Raw genomic sequence first — 19,836 nt, forward strand, 5'->3', positions numbered from 1 at the left:
CAATCCTCTTATCTTAGTGATGTTGGTGCTCCATCACCACCCACCTTACATAGTGGTATTTTGGTTCTTCATCACCGGCACCCATCATAGTTATATGGGTACTTCATCACCCCCCCCCCTCCCAGATCGTAGGGATCTTGGTGCTTCATCATCACCACCCAATTATAGTGATATGTTGCTTCATCACTGCCACCATATCATAGTGATCTAGCTGGTCCATCATCACCACCCTATCATAGTGAGTTTGGTGCTTCATCACGACTATAATATCATAGTGATCTTGGTGCCTCATCACCACACTATCGTAGTGATCTTGGTACTTCATTCCCCCCCCCCCCCCCACAGTGATGTTGGTGCTTCATCACCGTGGAAAACCGACTTGTGAGATTTATATTTATTTAATTTATATAGATTTATATAGAATGTTATATTTTATGTTATTTTATATATTTCGGTAGCAAATTGTTTGATGGTTAAAGTGGACTTTATTTCTTAAAATTCCCACAAATCGACTACTTTACACATTACTGGGGGTGGGGGTTATGCTTTACATTTAGTTAACCATATAAATTATTGGTTAGTAGACATTCACTACAGTATTAAACCACATATTTAACTGATTAAATTGGGAGGCATTATCTTTTTGTAGGTAGGCCTGTTCCACCAGTATGAACAAGAATGATCACACCAAATAATCCTCATGGTTGAGGGTGGTATCTACATTTGTACTGGTGTCCCAAGTAATTGTTATTACTTCTTCCTCTTCAATTACACCTGTCAAAGGGCACTCGCAAATAATAGCAGTAATCCTAATATATGACAGCTAGATTAGAGGAATATAGTAATTATGATTTATGAGATGAGTCCAAGAAATATTTACCATGATTTTGTGTCTCGCTTGCATCCTGACCGTTAATATTATATATCTTTCAGATATATACAAGAGTTGTTACATTCTTGTACAGCCACTATTACGCGTAGCGTTTCGGGCAAGTCCTTAATCCTATGGTCCCTGGAATACGATCCCCTGCCGCGAAGAATCGTTTTTTCATCCAAGTACACATTTTACTGTTGCGTTAAACAGAGGCTACAGTTAAGGAATTGCGCCCAGTAAATCCTCCCCGGCCAGGATACGAACCCATGACATAGCGCTCGCGGAACGCCAGGCGAGTGTCTTACCACTACACCACGGAGACTGTAAATCTTTACTTTAATATCGAATATTAAAGACCTCTAATAACCTAGATAATACAGGAATCGGAAAAAATACTTCCCTTTGATAGTAGACGATGCGTGTTGATAATGGAAGCACTAATTTACACTCCATAACTCTCCATGCTTAAAGTCAATATGTTGAATATGAATTAGTACATATGTGGTATATTCCCAGTTACATTTTTTCCAAGGCCCAAACCCTTCCTCACGTACCAATTTACGGCTCACAGTATCCGTCCATCACCGTAGACAGCAGAATAGTCGTGATTGGTTCAATTATAATGAAAATTGTAGTTTTCAGGTCCCACATGGGTTGTGAAATTTACCTACTGTTGTCCATGCTCTTAAAATATTACAGATCAGCTATATCCTATTGTAGGCTCGTAGTTTTGTTTTGAGAAATATTTCTTGTTCATAGTAAATTATAATAAGGACTATAAATTATTACATAATATAATAGTGCTTCATCAATCAACATTATATACACTAGTTTGTGCTTTAAAAATCTTTAAAGAATGTATTTTAGGAACGTCAACAGAAAACGATGTTACGTTGGAATGTCTTTGGGGTAAACTACTGCAAACAGGATGGCAGAGTGTCTACTACCTACTGTAGGATGGGTATAGGATCGTCTACCACCTGTTAGGTGGGTAAGGGGTCCATACAACTTGTAGGATGGGTCTGGGCCCAATAACTACCCATAGGATCAATAACTACCCATGCAGTCTCTGTGGTGTAGTGGTAAGACACTCGCCTGGCGTTCCGCGAGCGCTATGTCATGGGTTCGTATCCTGGCCGGGGAGGATTTACTGGGCGCAATTCCTTAACTGTAGCCTCTGTTTAACGCAACAGTAAAATGTGTACTTGGATGAAAAAAACGATTCTTCGCGGCAGGGGATCGTATTCCAGGGACCATAGGATTAAGGACTTGCCCGAAACGCTATGCGTACTAGTGGCTGTACAAGAATGTAACAGCTCTTGTATATATCTCAAAAAAAAAAAAAAAAAAAAAAAAAAAAAAGATAGGTATGGGGTCCACTATAGCCAATCACGACAATTCTGCTGTCTACGGCGATGGACGGGTATTGTGAGATGTAAATTGGTACCTGAGGAAGAGTTTGGACCTTGGAAAAAATGTTACTGGGGATATGCCACATATGTACTAATTCATATTCAACATATTGACTTTAAACATTAAGTCATATATGTGCTGTCTTGTGCGAGAGCGGTCGAGCGGTGGTCTCCTCCACCCTCGAATCAGGCTTCTTCATATCAATCTATTTTCGTGTTGTTAATTCAGTTGGTTCAAGGCAAATGTTTTTATAATATTTACAGTCCCAACACCACTGTATTAAGAATAATTCCCAACAGAATTACCTGGTGAATTTAAAAGCGATGTGGCATTGATCTCCCGTTTTTTATCGACGGAAAATTCCATTAGTCTTTATTTTCTGAGGGTTAACATTTTAATACAAACAGCAGCAATATTATCTGTATATTGTACAGAATATTGGTAAATGTTGTCGGGTTTTCCGACACTCACTCCCCCTCCCCCATCGTAGAGACCTTTGTTGTTTATCACCACCCGTCTTTCGTAGTGGTCTTGGTGCTTCATCACAACACCCCCCCCCCAGATCGCAGTGATCTTCATGCATCGTCACCACCACACTATATTAGTGATCTTGGTGCTTCATGACCACTCCTCATCATAGTGATCTTGGTGCTCACCACAACATCGTCATCGTCATGACCACTCCTCATCATAGTGATCTTGGTGCTCACCACAACATCGTAGTTAAGCTTTACCTTAAGTACCGTCCGTGGGACGACCTTTAATTGGGTTGTTGACTGTTGTTGTGTAGAGTATACCCTCGTGGTGGGACGTTGTGTCTGCTGTACCTGCAGGTATACAATACTGTATTGTGTTGTTGTGTAGAGTATACCCTCGTGGTGGGACGTTGTGTCTGCTGTACCTGCAGGTATACCATACTGTATTGTGTTGTTGTGTAGAGTATACCCCCGTGGTGGGACGTTGTGTCTGCTGTACCTGCAGGTATACCATACTGTATTGTGTTGTTGTGTAGAGTATACCCTCGTGGTGGGACGTTGTGTCTGCTGTACCTGCAGGTATACAATACTGCATTGTGTTGTTGTGTAGAGTATACCCTCGTGGTGGGACGTTGTGTCTGCTGTACCTGCAGGTATACAATACTGCATTGTGTTGTTGTGTAGAGTATACCCCCGTGGTGGGACATTGTGTCTGCTGTACCTGCAGGTATACAATACTGTATTGTGTTGTTGTGTAGAGTATACCCTCGTGGTGGGACGTTGTGTCTGCTGTACCTGCAGGTATACAATACTGTATTGTGTTGTATAGAGTGTACCCTCGTGGTGGGACATTGTGTCTGCAGTCTTGTGTTAATTTTTAATTTTATTAATTTTCTTAAGCCTTGTGCAAGATTTTGTAATGGAATTTACTGTTTACCAATAATAAAATACAGTGACCTCTGCCTCCCACAGCAGCAGTGACGTCTGCCTCCCACAGCAGCAGTGACCTCTGCCTCCCACAGCAGCAGTGACCTCTGCCTCCCACAGCAGCAGTGACCTCTGCCTCCCACAGCAGCAGTGACCTCTGCCTCCCACAGCAGAAGTGACCTCTGCCTCCCACAGCAGCAGTGACCTCTGCCTCCCACAGCAGCAGTGACCTCTGCCTCCCACAGCAGCAGTGACCTCTGCCTCCCACAGCAGCAGTGACCTCTGCCTCCCACAGCAGCAGTGACCTCTGCCTCCCACAGCAGCAAAGGGCACAGACATGGTTCACGTGAGACTTCTCTGGTTGCTGGGGCTTACGTCCGTGTTACTGGCAGGCAAGTTAACTACATTGTTTCCATCGTCGCACAGTTTAATGGGGTGATTTGTAATGGGGCAATAAGCTAGTAAGACTTTACGAGCATATTGCCGTAAGAAGGCAAGGATACAGGGAAATTGACAGGGTAGACAAGGATGGATAATTTAATACGGGTGGTACACGAACACGGGGACACAGGTGGAAGCTGAGTACCCAAATGAGCCACAGAGACATTAGAAAGAACTTTTTCAGTGTCAGAGTGGTTAGTAAATGGAATGCATTAGGCAGTGATGTGGTGGAGGCTGACTCCATACACAGTTTTAAATGTAGATATGATAGAGCCCAATAGGCTCAGGAACCTGTATACCTGTTGATTGACAGCTGAGAGGCGGGACCTGCTGTTGTACTCACCCAGGTGTTGCTGAGGGTCAAGCTCTAGCTCCTGGGACCTGACCTGCTGTTGTACTCGCCCAATTTTAGCTTAGGTTCGAATCGTAGCTTTGTGCATTTTTAAGCCACAACTCCACACTAGAGATGCATTCTGTAATGCTTGTCTCATGTATGTTGTAGAACAAATCATATTAGATTCACAAATTCTAGCAATGTTTTTCTTCTTGTATCTCTGGTGTACATGCAGTTCGTCCGTATATCCATTTCCTGATACTCTTTTTTTGTGTTTACTTGGACTTGAATCTCAGTTCATCACTGTAATGAAAATTTCTCTGTAGTTCATCTTAACTTCATAACATGCACCTTTGTGCATATAGTCTCCAATAATACCCTTCAGTTGATCACAGCATCCCAAAGCACTCCTTAGTTGATCACAGCATCCCAGAGCACTCCTTAGTTGATCACAACATCCCAAAGCACTCCTTAGTTGATCACAGCATCCCAAAATAAGTCTTAAATATTAAATCTCACTGATTACCCTTCATTTTATCCCATTATCCATAAGTACCACGTTCATCATAGTATCCCAAAATACCCGGTAGTTCATCTTCGTCTCTGTAAGCATCCAGGAGTTCATCATAGTCCCATAAAGTACTCTTTAATTCATTGTAGTCTCCCAAAGTACTCTGTTCTTAATCCAAGAATCCTAAAGTATTCTAGTTCTCATCATAGTCTCGTCAACCACCCTATATTACTAACAAGTCTTCCAATGTATATCTTAATTCATCATAATCTTCCAAGGATTCCCTGAATTCATTATAATATCTTGTAATACCCCTTAGTTTACCCTAGTATTCCAAAGTACCCCAAGTTCTTCATGGTCTCAAGTGTTAACCATTAGTTTATCAAAATTTCACAAATGGACCTCATTATTTACCATAATTTCCCAAAATACCCTAAATTTCCTTATCGTATCCTTTGGTTCGGTAGAGAACTCCAAAATACATTTTAGTTCATCATGATTTACCAAAACTACTCCATATTTCATCGCAGTAACCTAAGCTAGTTCAATACTGTCTCCCAAGTATCAGATCATAATAATCTCCCAAAGTACCCCGTAGATCACAATAATCTCCCAAAGTACCCCATAGATCACAATAATCTCCCAAAGTACCCCATAGATCACAATAATCTCCCAAAGTACCTCCATAGATCACAATAATCTCCCAAAGTACCCCGTAGATCACAATAATCTCCTAAAGTACCCCGTAGATCACAATAATCTCCCAAAGTTCCCCGTAGATCACAATAATCTCCTAAAGTACCCCGTAGATCACAATAATCTCCTAAAGTACCCTGTAGATCACAATAATCTCCCAAAGTACTCCGTAGATCATCAATAATCTCCTAAAGTACCCCGTAGATCACAATAATCTCCCAAAGTACTCCGTAGATCATCAATAATCTCCCAAAGTACCCCGTAGATCTTATATATCTCCCAAAGTACCCCTTAAATCACAATAATCTCCCAAAGTACCTCCGTAGATCACAATAATCTCCCAAAGTACCCCTTAAATCACAATAATCTCCCAAAGTACCTCCGTAGATCACAATAATCTCCCAAAGTACCTCCGTAGATCATCAATAATCTCCCAAAGTACCTCCGTAGATCACAATAATCTCCCAAAGTACCTCCGTAGGTCACAATAATCTCCCAAAGTACCCCGTAGATCACAATAATCTCCCAAAGTACCCCGTAGATCACAATAATCTCCCAAAGTACCCCGTAGATCACAATAATCTCCTAAAGTACCCCGTAGATCACAATAATCTCCCAAAGTACCTCATAGATCATCAATAATTTCCCAAAGTACCCCGTAGATCACAATAATCTCCTAAAGTACCCCGTAGATCACAATAGTCTCCTAAAGTACCCCGTAGATCACAATAATCTCCCAAAGTACTCCGTAGATCATCAATAATCTCCTAAAGCACCCCGTAGATCACAATAATCTCCCAAAGTACTCCGTAGATCATCAATAATCTCCTAAAGTACCCATAGATCATAATAATCTACCAAAGTACCTCCATAGATTATAATAATCTTCTAAAGTACCCGTTAATTAATTCAAAATATTAACCCCAAGAACCCTCTAATAATAATATTCCAAAGTACCATTTCTTCATCATAATATTGCAAGAACCAAATAATTCATAATAGTATCCAAAAGTACTCCATAGTTCATCATGGTAAATGTACTTTGAAATACTATGATCCAAAACGGGGCACTTTGCACGACTATGATGAACAAAATTTACTTGATAGGTGAAAGGTGTTCTTTTGGACATTATGACGAAGAATGGAATACTTTACAATTATATAATGAATTACAGTGTATTTTGGGATACTATGATGAATATCAGTGTACTTAGGGATAATTTCATAAATAACAGTGTATTTCGGGATACTAATAAGAATAACAGTGTACTTTGGGATACTATGATGAATAAAAGTGCACTTAAATAAATAAATAAATAATAAATAAATGTTTATTCAGGTAAAGTACATACATACAAGAGGTTATACAAAAATTGATAGATTTATAGATAGAGCTAGTACATACAATGCCTAAAGCAACTATTACGCTAAGTGTTTCGAGCAGGAAGAAGATTAAAGACTAAAACTTAATACAAATTGAGATTAAAGTATAAAATGTGTTGAGAAGAAATACAAATAAAAATAAAAAAGGTGGGAACATGGCAGAAAAAGCAGCACAAATACAATTAGGTCGACAAACAGCGTTGTTTAAAATAACAGACATGTGTTGACAATAGAGGGGTAAGGTAGGTTACAGGGAATTTATTAGGTAGTGCTTTGTTTTTATCTTAAACTGGTTGAGAGAGGTACAGTCTTTAACATGATTGGGAAGGTCATTCCACATTCTGGGTCCCTTGATTTGTAGAGCATTTCTAGTTTGATTAAGTCGTACTCTAGGAATATCAAAACTGTATTTGTTTCTGGTGTGGTGCTCATGGGTTCTGTTACAACCTACAATGAAGCTTTTGAGATCAGGATCGGCATTACAGTTCAGCGTTTTATATATGTATAACACACATGAGAGAATGTGCAGTGACTTAATATCTAACATATTCAAAGATTTGAGTAGGGGTACCGAGTGATGTCTGGGGCCAGAGTTGGATATTGTCCTAATAGCAGCTTTGTGTTGAGTAATTAGAGGACGTAAATGATTTTGGGTAGTAGAACCCCAAGCACAAATACCATACTTGAGATATGGATAGATGAGGGAGTAATAGAGCGTCACCAGGGCAGTGATATTATGTGAGGTACATAATATCTGATCTTAGAAAGAATGGCAACAGTTTTTGAAACTTTTTTGATATATTTAGAATGTGACCCTGGAAATTCAGCTTGTGGTCAATAAGAACACAAAGGAATTTGCCATCTATTTTGTAACAAATTTGGGTATTGTTTATCCTGAGATTTATTTGATTAGAGGATTTATTGCCAAACAGAATATAGAAAGTTTTGTCAGTGTTAAGGGTGAGTTTGTTGGCAGATAGCCAAAGATAGACTTTATTTAGCTCAGTATTTACTGTGACATTTAGAGCAAGAGGGTCAGGACTGGAGTAAATGTAGGTTGTGTCGTCAGCAAATAGAATTGGTTTGAGGTGTTGGGAGGCATTTGGAAGGTCATTAATGTAGATGAGAAAGAGGAGAGGGCCAAGTATGCTGCCCTGAGGAACACCAATGTTGATGGGTAGGGTGGGAGAAAATTAATTATTCACAGAAACATACTGGAGCCTGTCAGTAAGGTAAGATTTGAGGTATTGCTGGGAGTGACCTCTGACTCCATAATGATGTAATTTAAGAAGAAGGTTTTGGTGGTTGACAGTGTCAAAACCCTTACACAGTTCCACAAATAACCCAACAGGGAACTCATTTTAGCATGAAGGAACTCAGAGCTGCATGAATCAAGGTAATCATATTAATAAGTGCATCGTTAGTGCTTTTTTTTGGTCTGTAGCCATATTGACAAGAGCTAAGTATATTGTGTTTGGCTAGATAAGAGTAACGCTGCTTGTAGATTAGTTTTTCAAATATTTTTGACAAGTTAGGCAGGATTGATATAGGTCTGTAGTTGTTAACAACTGTGAGATCACCACATTTGTGGACAGGGGTTACTCTCGCTTTTTTTTAGAATATCTGGAAAGGTTTGGAGTTTAAGTGACTTATTGAAGAGCAATGCAATAGCAGGGGATCTGGAGTTTTTTTGTAAATTAAAGTTGGTATCTCCTCAAGGGCACTAGCCTTTTTTTAAGGGAAAGGATTATCTCATTAACATCAGTGGAATTTGTAGGCTTTAGGTACAACAGAGACTGTGGATAGTTACCTGTAAGATAGTCCTTAACATCAGTACTGGAAGATGGAATATCATTTGCAAGGGATGAACCAATGGAAGAGTAGAACCTATTGAACTCAATAGCAGAATCAGAGGCTGAAAGCTGACCATCGTTATTGGACAGGAGTATTGGTTTGTTATTTAAAATCTTCTTTGATCCCAATATCTGTGAAATTGTGTTCCATGTTTTCTTAATGTTGCTCTTTGTTTGGGTAAATTTATCTTCGTAGTATTTAGTTTTGGTTCTTCTAATTATTTTAGATAGCAATAACGAGTAATTTTTTGAGAATTCTTTGGAGACGGTTCCTAACCTATACTTCTTCTCAAGGTCATGTTTTTTATTAATGGATTTAAGTATTCCCTTTGTAAGCCAAGGATTGTTTAGCCTTTTGGTTGTGACTTATTTCGTTAGCATAGGACTGTGGGTGTTATAAAGGCTGAGAGTTTTTTGAAGAAAAGATTGCACTGCTAGGTTGATGTCTCCTATGTTACCTAACTCTGACTCCCAGTTGACATTAGCAGCAGCAGTTATAAAATTGCCTATAGCAGTTTCATTGTGCAGCCTAAAGCTTAACTCTCTTGTCTCTAGAGGTGGTTTGTTAATGTTAGGAGAAATGTGGGGTTTGTAGTGCTATCGGTGATTATACCTGAAGTAAGCGGAGAGGTTATGTTGGTCCAGATGTGATCTAGAGTCGTGGCAGTGCTATCAGTGATTCTAGTAGGTCTAGTGATTAAGGGTATGAGGAAGCAGGAATTCATACAGTTGAGGAAGCTAACAGCAGTAGGGTGTTCAGGCTCGCAGAGGTCAATATTAAAGTACCCTGCGATAATTAGATGGTTTTTGTTCAGTCTGTTATCTAGTATTAGATTTCTATGGTTTGAGTTGAATTTGGACACATCAGTGTTAGGAATTCTATAGACTGCACCCACAGACAGGACAGACTCGGCACCCTTGACTCTGAAACTGGCGAAGATATACTCCCCACAGCAGTCTCTAGTTCTAATTATTTTTAAGCATGTTAATTCTTGGTGGTAGTAAAGAGCAGTACCACCACCTCTCTGCATTTGACGACAGTTGTGAATTGCTGAGTAGTTAGGCATGTTAAAGAGTTGAGTATTATCCTCTTTCAACCACGTTTCAGTATGTATAATAAAAGAGAATTTGTTGTCAATAGTTTCAATCAAGGCACTAACATCATCGAAGTGTTTACCTAGAGATCTAACGTTCAAGTTGATTACAGAGATACTGTGATTATGTATTAATACATTGTTTACATCATGTGCCGTAAAATATCTGCAATTTTGATCATTAAAGTGAGGATTGTCATAGATAGTGGATAAGAGGTTTAGTACTGGGTCTATACTTGTCTGCATTAAAAGGCTGGTTGTAGGAAAACAAGGCAAGAATGGCAATTACAAAATAAATTTTTTGATATAAAAGGGGGAAAAAATATATAAACAAGACTATACAACACAAACGCAAAATGAACAAAAAAAGAAAAATGAGGTAGATTGCTGGCAAGTACTCTCAGGTACACTGTAGGTAATAATTTGCATTTTGAGACACAGGCAAAGCCAGGGGTACAATGGAGTAAGGGAGTATGGCGAGGCTAGGCAACCTAGGTAATAAATGTAATCAAAGAAAAAAGTTGAATAATAAACATTGGCAAATTTAAGCTAATCTTTATTAACTATAAATAGTTTAGTTATGATCGTATAATTAATAAGACCTAAAGAAATATTAATGGACTCAATTAATTAAGTCCAATAAATGACTAGTAAAAAGTAAATTAAAAATTAATTTAAAAAGTGAAACAAATAGACTTAGGATACCTAGCCCGCAGTAGGTGACAAGGGGGTTAATTATGTTGACTCATTGAGTGATAATAAGGTGAGACAAACCACACTGGGAGAGGAAAGTGTTGAGGTTATCCTCATTAGCAACTGTAAACATTCTACCTCCTGAAGTCTTTCTCACTTTAATCACGCCATCTCTAACGAAGCACTGATTAATTGCATCTGGGTTTTGATGACGGATTTGACGCAGGCGGTGGAGGAGTTGCTGTCTTTTTGTAGTCAAGCACTCGTTGATGTAGATTCCCTGTCGTTGGGATGCAGCTGTCCGGACAAGATGTGATTTCATGGACTGGGACGACAGATTCAGGCGAATTTTCCGCTGGTTTTGTCCTGATGGATTCTTTTTGCCTACTCTGTAGGCAGCAATAATGTCTGTTTTGTTACTTGTTAATGTATTTTGTGTCTTACTTAGAGGTACTATGATGATTAACAGTATTATTCTTCATAGTACCATCATCTATAGTTATTCATCATCATCAGAGGAGAGGGGGGAATGGCAGAAGAGAGATGAGGGAGGGGGAAGAGAGATTTCATATTTATCTGTCTGAAATATCTATGAACGCTACCCTTGTTGTAATAACTCTTTTCTTACTTCTCTCTACTCTTTCCCTTCATCCAATACCCCAGGTTAACTCTGTTACAGTCCAGTATGACTCCCCCTCACTGAACTGCCACGAATATAAGTTGAATAATAAATTAGGAAGACACAACAAGAATAGGGGTTATTAATTTATAACTAATAATGAAAATCATTAAAACATGGCCACCATCTTCCCAACCATAAATGAATGTGTCTAAATTATTGTTTCCCCAGGAAGGAAGGGACTCAATAATCCTGGAACTCAAAGGGGCAAGTAAATGAAACTTAATTGGATTAATACTGTAATCTTACTGAACTGAAAAGGGAATTCAAGAGCGACTTTAATATTCATAAGATGGAGGAGAACACAGAAACTTTCCAAGCCAATATATCAACCACATATACAAAATGACAAAGTAGAAAAATATATTAAAAAGGGGATTAACTGAATACCACTGGAACCAATGTATTTTTCTTTATTAAATTAAGCACGTAAATTAAAATCAAATTTGAAAGGTCCTAGCACATCCTAAGAGGCAAATTGGAAAAATTGTGAGGTGTATTTCTGTTGTACCAAAACTCAGACAGACATTACCTTAATCCTACAGCCTCGGCCACGATGCTGAATGGCTGGCCCTACATGTCAGGAGACCTGTACCCCAGTAAGCCCCAAGACACACTAACTAATATTTTCTAAAAACGCTTACCAGTGGGATAGGCTCCACTCCCTAGTTCCTAGGCCCAATTTAACTCCGCCTATCCCAAGCCTATGGCCAATGGATTTAAACACAACTGGGTGATCTAGAATCTTGGCCAATGGCATGAACAGGCACTACCCTGTGGGGACCCCGCCTCCACAGGCCTCCATGGCTTCAACCAATCAGAATCAGGCTTGACCATAAGGGTCAATTCCTCTTGACAGAAAACTCCAGTAACTGGGACAGCACCACTACCGTCCTGTGGGAACGTTGGCCGGGCTCCCACGTGTAACTTGAGAGCACAAGTTTATTGGCCCTGAGGTACTATTTCCAATTCGTCACTGGAGAGATGGACAGGAGAGGGAGGGGAACAAGTGACTTCAAACTGTTTATGGCCACGAGGGTCAGACTGTGATGAATGGGAGGGGTGACCAAAGGGAGGGAAGGCAAGCGAGGGAAGGGGAAGGAGCTATGGTCTGCACATACCATTACATATCTGAGGTAGGAGACCGGATGCTTAGGGCTAGCCTCACCCAACTCTCACACATGCAGCCCGTGGGGTATGGGAGTGTCATAGGCCAGTCGAGGTTGGCCTCAGGGCTACACTTTATGAAATATCGGCATCTAGACTTTCCTTTACCCTCCTGACATTTTAATGAAGTACACTTATTTATCAATTTTAGTGCTTCGTTATAATATATTTGCAGAGAAAGAGAGAAGGAAGGATAAGCTGGAGACAGATGATGTTAGCAGAAAGGTGAAGAGACGGGGAAGATGTTGGTGAGAAAGTTAGAGAAGGTTGGATGGGGGGGGGGGGCGTGAATACAGGAAGGAGGGGGTATAAGCATGAGATATGAAATAGGGGGGAAAAGGGTGGGGATGTCTGGGGGTGGGAGACCCGGGTTCAACCGGGTACCCAGCACAAGTATCACACACATGTGAAGCCAGTTATGTAATTCACGACACCAGCATACAGACTATTTTGTGTCAAATAAAATAGAAAGGAAAGAGATATAACACCAGATTTGTCCCAGTGCTGAGAGGCACGAGTGAAGAAACATAATTGATATAACCACGACATACAAAATATTTAGGTAAGTAAGCAAACCGGACAGAGGCAGGATCTTTAACAAAGGATAAACATGGAAGAAATCCGTGAACTTGAATGAATTACATGAATGTAAGGTATTTTTTAGGGTTAGAGGAACAAATAATAGGGATGGACAATGAAAAGTATTGGAGGAGGACGCCTCCATCTACATTTTCATTAATAGAGATGAAATCCCCAAAGGTTCCAAAACCTGTTTACTAATCGACTGAAGTATAGAAAGCGAGACACAAGAGCTGGAGCTAGCAGCGTAAAAGTATCTTGGTATGTATACATTAGTTAAAACATCGTTCTAAAGATATCTCTCTCTCTCCCGGCAGGAACCGAGGCAAGGTGCAGCTCCGATTATGATATCGAGTGTCTCAAGGGCAGTCACTGCATCAGTCTTACCTCTGTGTGTGACTCCAGCAAGCACTGTAGCGACGGCTCCGACGAGGACCCCTACGTCTGTGAGGTACTGTGGCGTCCTTCCCTGTTTGTTAGTGCATCTGGTCCGTCTGTAAGGTACTGTGGGGCCCTTCCCTGTTTGTTAGTGCATCTGGTCTGTCTGTAAGGTACTGTGGCGTCCTTCCCTGTTTGTTAGTGCATCTGGTCCATCTGTAAGGTACTGTGGCGTCCTTCCCTGTTTGTTAGTGCTTCTGGTCCGTCAGTAAGGTACTGTGGCGTCCTTCCCTGTTTGTTAGTGCTTCTGGTCCGTCAGTAAGGTACTGTGGCGTCCTTCCCTGTTTGTTAGTGCTTCTGGTCCGTCAGTAAGGTACTGTGGCGTCCTTCCCTGTTTGTTAGTGCATCTGGTCCGACTGTAAGGTACTGTGGCGTCCTTCCCTGTTTGTTAGTGCATCTGGTCCGTCTGTAAGGTACTGTGGCGTCCTTCCCTGTTTGTTAGTGCATCTGGTCCGTCTGTAAGGTACTGTGGCGTCCTTCCCTGTTTGTTAGTGCATCTGGTCCGTCTGTAAGGTACTGTGGCGTCCTTCCCTGTTTGTTAGTGCATCTGGTCCGTCTGTAAGGTACTGTGGCGTCCTTCCCTGTTTGTTAGTGCATCTGGTCCGTCTGTAAAGTACTGTGGGGCCCTTCCCTGTTTGTTAGTGCATCTGGTCCGTCTGTAAAGTACTGTGGGGCCCTTCCCTGTTTGTTAGTGCATCTGGTCCGTCTGTGAGGTACTGTGGCGTCCTTCCCTGTTTGTTAGTGCATCTGGTCCGTCTGTGAGGTACTGTGGGGCCCTTCCCTGTTTGTTAGTGCTTCTGGTCTGTCAGTAAGGTACTGTGGCGTCCTTCCCTGTTTGTTAGTGCATCTGGTCCGTCTGTAAAGTACTGTGGGGCCCTTCCCTGTTTGTTAGTGCATCTGGTCCGTCTGTGAGGTACTGTGGCGTCCTTCCCTGTTTGTTAGTGCATCTGGTCCGTCTGTGAGGTACTGTGGGGCCCTTCCCTGTTTGTTAGTGCATCTGGTCCGTCTGTAAAGTACTGTGGGGCCCTTCCCTGTTTGTTAGTGCATCTGGTCCGTCTGTAAAGTACTGTGGGGCCCTTCCCTGTTTGTTTGTGCATCTGGTCCGTCTGTAAAGTACTGTGGGGCCCTTCCCTGTTTGTTTGTGCTTCTGGTCCGTCTGTAAAGTACTGTGGGGCCCTTCCCTGTTTGTTAGTGCTTCTGGTCCGTCTGTAAAGTACTGTGGCGTCCTTCCCTGTTTGTTAGTGCATCTGGTCCGTCTGTAAAGTACTGTGGGGCCCTTCCCTGTTTGTTAGTGCTTCTGGTCCATCTGTGAGGTACTGTGGGGCCCTTCCCTGTTTGTTAGTGCTTCTGGTCTGTCTGTGATATTTTGTGGCGCCATATCTTCTATGTTAGTGCTTCTGGTTCTTTTGTGATTTACTGTGGCACCCTTCTCTGTTTGTTAGTGCTTCTTTTTCGTCTGATAGGTACTATCAGACGGACCAGAAGCTTTATAAAAAGAACACCAGTTTACTGGGTATATGCTAACAAGAACACTAGGGTACTGAGTATGGGGTAACAAGAACACTGTTAATTACCTAAGTGTAGTTACAGGATGAGAGCTACGCTCGTGGTGTCCCGTCTTCCCAACACTCTTTGTCATATAACGCTTTGAAACTACTGACGGTCTTGGCCTCCACTGTGGTACCGGACATATGCTAACAAAAACACAAGGGTACTGAGTATGTGGTAATAAGAACACTGTTTTACTATGTATATACTAACAAGAACACTGGGGTACTGGGTATGTGGTAACAGGTTCACTGGGGTAATGGGAATGTGGTAAAAAGAACACTAGTGTACTGGGTACATGCTAACAAGAACACTGGAGGTACTGGGTATGTGGTAACAAGGACACTAGGCTTGCACCTACAATGGCATGGGTTGACCCATTTATGGGAATAAGCTGGTCCTATGTTTTATACTAATGACTTCTTGTGTTTCTGTGCATTAGAGCTGGACTAGATCAAGCTCACAATGTGGCAGCGGACGTATTCACTGTTCCTCACCGACTACCCCCCGTTACTACGAATATGATTCCGATGAAATATCCTATGATGACACCACCATGGACTGTGTCAGAATAGCTGAAGCTTGTTCCAGATCATCATGTAGCCCCTCGTTGAGTTCCCGCATGTGTGAGGTGAGTGTTGGTTGAGTACATTGTGTTGCAATGCTGTAGCTCCAGGTTGTCTAAGACAATAAAGTAACCAGGAGATTAATTTTGTGGCCAATTTAAGTTCATATGTTATGAGAATTCATCAGTTACATGAATGATAATATTATATTTTCAAATAATCTGAACATAATTAAATTATATATATATATATATATATATATATATATATATATATATATATATATATATATATATATATATATATATATATATTAGTATATTTTGGTAGCAGTCTTTCCTGTAGACATATATTATTAAATATGACCGAAAAAGTAAGATTAATAATTCTAACACGAATTTTCTCAATCTTTCGTACATTACGCTTCACTGTTGGAGGTAAATCAAAAATCAATTCTCCAAAATTCATTTTTATTTCTAGTCTGACGCGACACGGGCGCGTTTCGTAAAACTTATTACATTTTCAAAGACTTTAGTTCACAAATACACAACTGAATAGAACTTACGTATCTCCGATTTTATATCTACATTTGAGTGAGGTGGAAGGGGTGATGTGGCATTAACACAAGACAGAACATAATGTGGTATTAATAGGGTATTAATTTCATCAACACAAGACAGAACAAGAGTATTAATAGGGTATTAATTTCATCAACACAAGACAGAACAAGAGTATTAATAGGGTATTAATTTCATCAACACAAGACAGAACACGAAACAATGGATATTGAATAGAAGTGTTTGTAGAAAGCCTATTGGTCCATATTTCTTGATGCTTCTATATTGGAGCGGAGTCTTGAGGTGGGTAGAATATAGTTGTGCAATAATTGGCTGTTGATAGCTGGTGTTGACTTCTTGATGTGTAGTGCCTCGCAAACGTCAAGCCGCCTGCTATCGCTGTATCTATCGATGATTTCTGTGTTGTTTACTAGGATTTCTCTGGCGATGGTTTGGTTGTGGGAAGAGATTATATGTTCCTTAATGGAGCCCTGTTGCAACAGCCCTGGAGCAACAGTTAAATAATAACTATATTATTATTATTATTATTATTATTATTATTATTATTATTATTATTATTATTATTATTATTATTATTATTAAATATGACCGAAAAAGTAAGATTAATAATTCTAACACGAATTTTCTCTATGTTTCTTATATTTCTTTTCACTATTGATGGTAACTGAAATATCAATTCTCCAAAATTCATTTTTATTTCTAGTCTGATGCGACACTTGAACGCGTTTCGTAAAACTTATTACATTTTCAAAGACTTTAGTTTACACACACACAACTATAACTGAACAGAGTTCAAACAGCTTCGATTTTATACCTGCATTTGGGTGAGGTGATATGTTACAACAGTTTTGGATGAGGTGAAAACATGCTTTCAACACAAGACAGAACACGAAACAATGGGTATAATATTTTGTAAGTTAAGGGGAAGAATGGAAGTAACTGCAAAGGGCCTATTGGCCCATATTTCTTGATGCTTCTATATTGGTGCGGAGTCTTGAAGTGGGTAGGATATAGTTATGCATTAATTGGCTGTTGATTGCTGGTGTCGACTTCTTAATGTGTAGTGCCTCGTAGATATCAAGCCGCCTGCTATCGCTGTATCAATCGATGATTTCCGTGTTTTTTTGTTAAGAGTTCTCTGGTGATGGTCTGGTTGTGGGAAGAGATTATATGTTCCTTAATGGAGCCCTGTTGCTTATGCATCGTTAATCGCCTGGAAAGAGATGTTGTTGTCTTGCCTATATACTGAATTCTTTAAGGCTTACAGTCCCCAAGTGGGCATTTGAAGGCATAGACGACATTGGTCTCTTTTAAAGTGTTCTGCTTTGTGACTGGAGAGTTTCTCATGAGTAGGTTGGCCGTTTTCTTGGTTTTATAGTAGATCGTCAATTGTATCTTCTGATTTTTGTCTGTAGGGATAACGTTTCTATTAACAATATCTTTCAGGACCCTTTCCTCCGTTTTATGAGCTGTGGAAAAGAAGTTCCTGTAAAATAGTCTAATAGGGGGTACAGGTGTTGTGTTAGTTGTCTCTTCAGAGGTTGCATGGCGTTTCACCTTCCTTCTTATGATGTCTTCAACGAAACCATTGGAGAAGCCGTTGTTGACTAGGACCTGCCTTACCCTACAGAGTTCTTCGTCGACTTGCTTCCATCCCGGGCTGTGGCCGAGAGCACGGTCAACATAAGAGTTAACAACACTCCTCTTGTACCTGTCTGGGCAGTCACTGTTGGCATTGAGGCACATTCCTATGTTTGTTTCCTTAGTGTAGACTGCAGTGTGGAAACCTCCGCTCCTTTCCATGACTGTTACATCTAGAAAGGGCAGCTTCCCATCCTTCTCCATCTCGTAAGTGAAACGCAACACAGAATTCCGCTCAAATGCCTCCTTCAGCTCCTGCAGATGTCTGACATCAGGTACCTGTGTAAAAATGTCGTCAACAAACCTGGAGTAGGTTGCTTATTTGCAATATCCCTAAGAGCCGAGGGCTTGACAATATTAATTTTTGCACCTGAGTCAAGAAAAACTTTTAAAATTCTACTATGTACGATGGCTGAGACAAGGGGGCATTCACTTGTGACTGGACAAGTTACTACTTTTGATTTATGTTGCATAGGAAGTCTACTTCTCGTCTGTGTCAAATACACTGCGGTTCTGTCAACATCTACAACCGATCGAGAGTCAGTGTCCTCCTCTGTCAGGTATCCAAATATATTTTGGCTGGCTACTGAGTATACAGGGAGGGCACTAGGAGTGGCTACCTTGAATTGGTTAGCGCAAGGCCTTGGGAGTTTCCCGACGACATGGAACGAACATTCTGAGCTCCAGCATTCTGTGACCGAGTATTATAATTCGACGTTCTATTATAGCAGGGCTGGGAGTTGTAAATACACGAGTTCTGATAATGTTTTGGACGCCGTGCACCTCACCATGACTGATTGTGGGAATTACGAGGTAGGGATGTTCTTTTCCTAGCTCTACAATCTGCAGTGTGGTGACCAACTTGTTTATGATATTTGCAATATGGAAGCCTAGAATGATTGTATTGATGAGGGGACCGAGAGAATTATGTAGGGGGTGATGATCTAGTAGCGGACTAACAGTCCCGTGCAAGGTGGTCAGTCTTACCGCAATGCTAACATGAAGGAGTGGATGGTTTGGGCTATGGCATTTTGGCAACTTATGAGGAGAAGAATTGGACTGGGGGCTACGACCATAGGTGCGGTTCTGCGACCAAGAGTTTTGAGAGTCTGTGGGAGGATGCGGGAGGCTTGTTACTACATTCACAGTGTCAGAGAATGGCAACAGTTGAGCACTTCGGGGAGCTAATTTATCGGTGGCATTGTTGATAGCCTCAAACACTACACCAATTTCATCTTTAATTCCATACTTTTGTTGTTTGATGATTGGTTTAGTATGCTCTGGGGCAAAATTAATTAAAGTTCCAAATGCTATCATTTTGGCCATGGCCATGGGGGTCAGTGTCTTGTCCATATCCACCCAAGATGAACTAAGCATGGCAGTCTCCAATGCATACAGATATTGATCGAGATGGCTAGTAAGCGCATTAAAGGATTCACCAGTCTAGATGGTGGCATTGGCAATTTTCTTCACTAACCTATTTGGAACGAGGTCTCATTTATTAACAAAGTGCTGGCGAAAGAAATCTTTAAATTCTGACCATGACTGGAGGCTAACAATGGCTTTCTCGTCTACAACAAAACGTGCATCACCTTTGGTTGTGTCAACGGCTGACCGAGCAATTGCCAAATATTCGGCATCAATAGGCTCAGAAAAACGGGCCTTGATTTTCGCCTCAATCTTGCTAAAGCAGGACTCTAACAAGCGGGATTCGCCAGCAAAAAGTGGAATAATGAAATGAATGTGAAATTTGGTATCACTGTGATCACAATTAAATTCCTTACACGGACATATGCATATCAATTTAGAATCAAAATCGCGGCCCACACCAAAAGTGTGTGAAGTGGGCGATTACACTCGCAGTGTCAACAATACAATTGTCTTTCCACTAAGTTACAATACAATGCCGTTCTCCCAAATAGGCCATATGCCTATTAGAGAAAAC

General features: G+C 40.7%; 1 protein-coding gene across 1 annotated transcript in view; it reads left to right on the forward strand.

The window, feature by feature from the left end:
- The first annotated feature begins 3,696 nt into the window (after positions 1-3,696).
- Positions 3,697-19,836, forward strand: part of LOC123748439 (uncharacterized) — a 102,130-nt gene continuing 85,990 nt past the window's right edge. Inside the window, exons 1-3 of the mRNA XM_069309400.1 lie at positions 3,697-4,082; positions 13,438-13,571; positions 15,549-15,737. Coding sequence (XP_069165501.1) covers positions 4,028-4,082; positions 13,438-13,571; positions 15,549-15,737 — 378 coding nt within the window. The 5' untranslated portion in view covers positions 3,697-4,027. The remainder of the gene's footprint in view (positions 4,083-13,437; positions 13,572-15,548; positions 15,738-19,836) is intronic.

Source organism: Procambarus clarkii, chromosome 65 (assembly GCF_040958095.1).
Source record: "Procambarus clarkii isolate CNS0578487 chromosome 65, FALCON_Pclarkii_2.0, whole genome shotgun sequence".
NCBI lineage: Eukaryota > Metazoa > Arthropoda > Malacostraca > Decapoda > Cambaridae > Procambarus > Procambarus clarkii.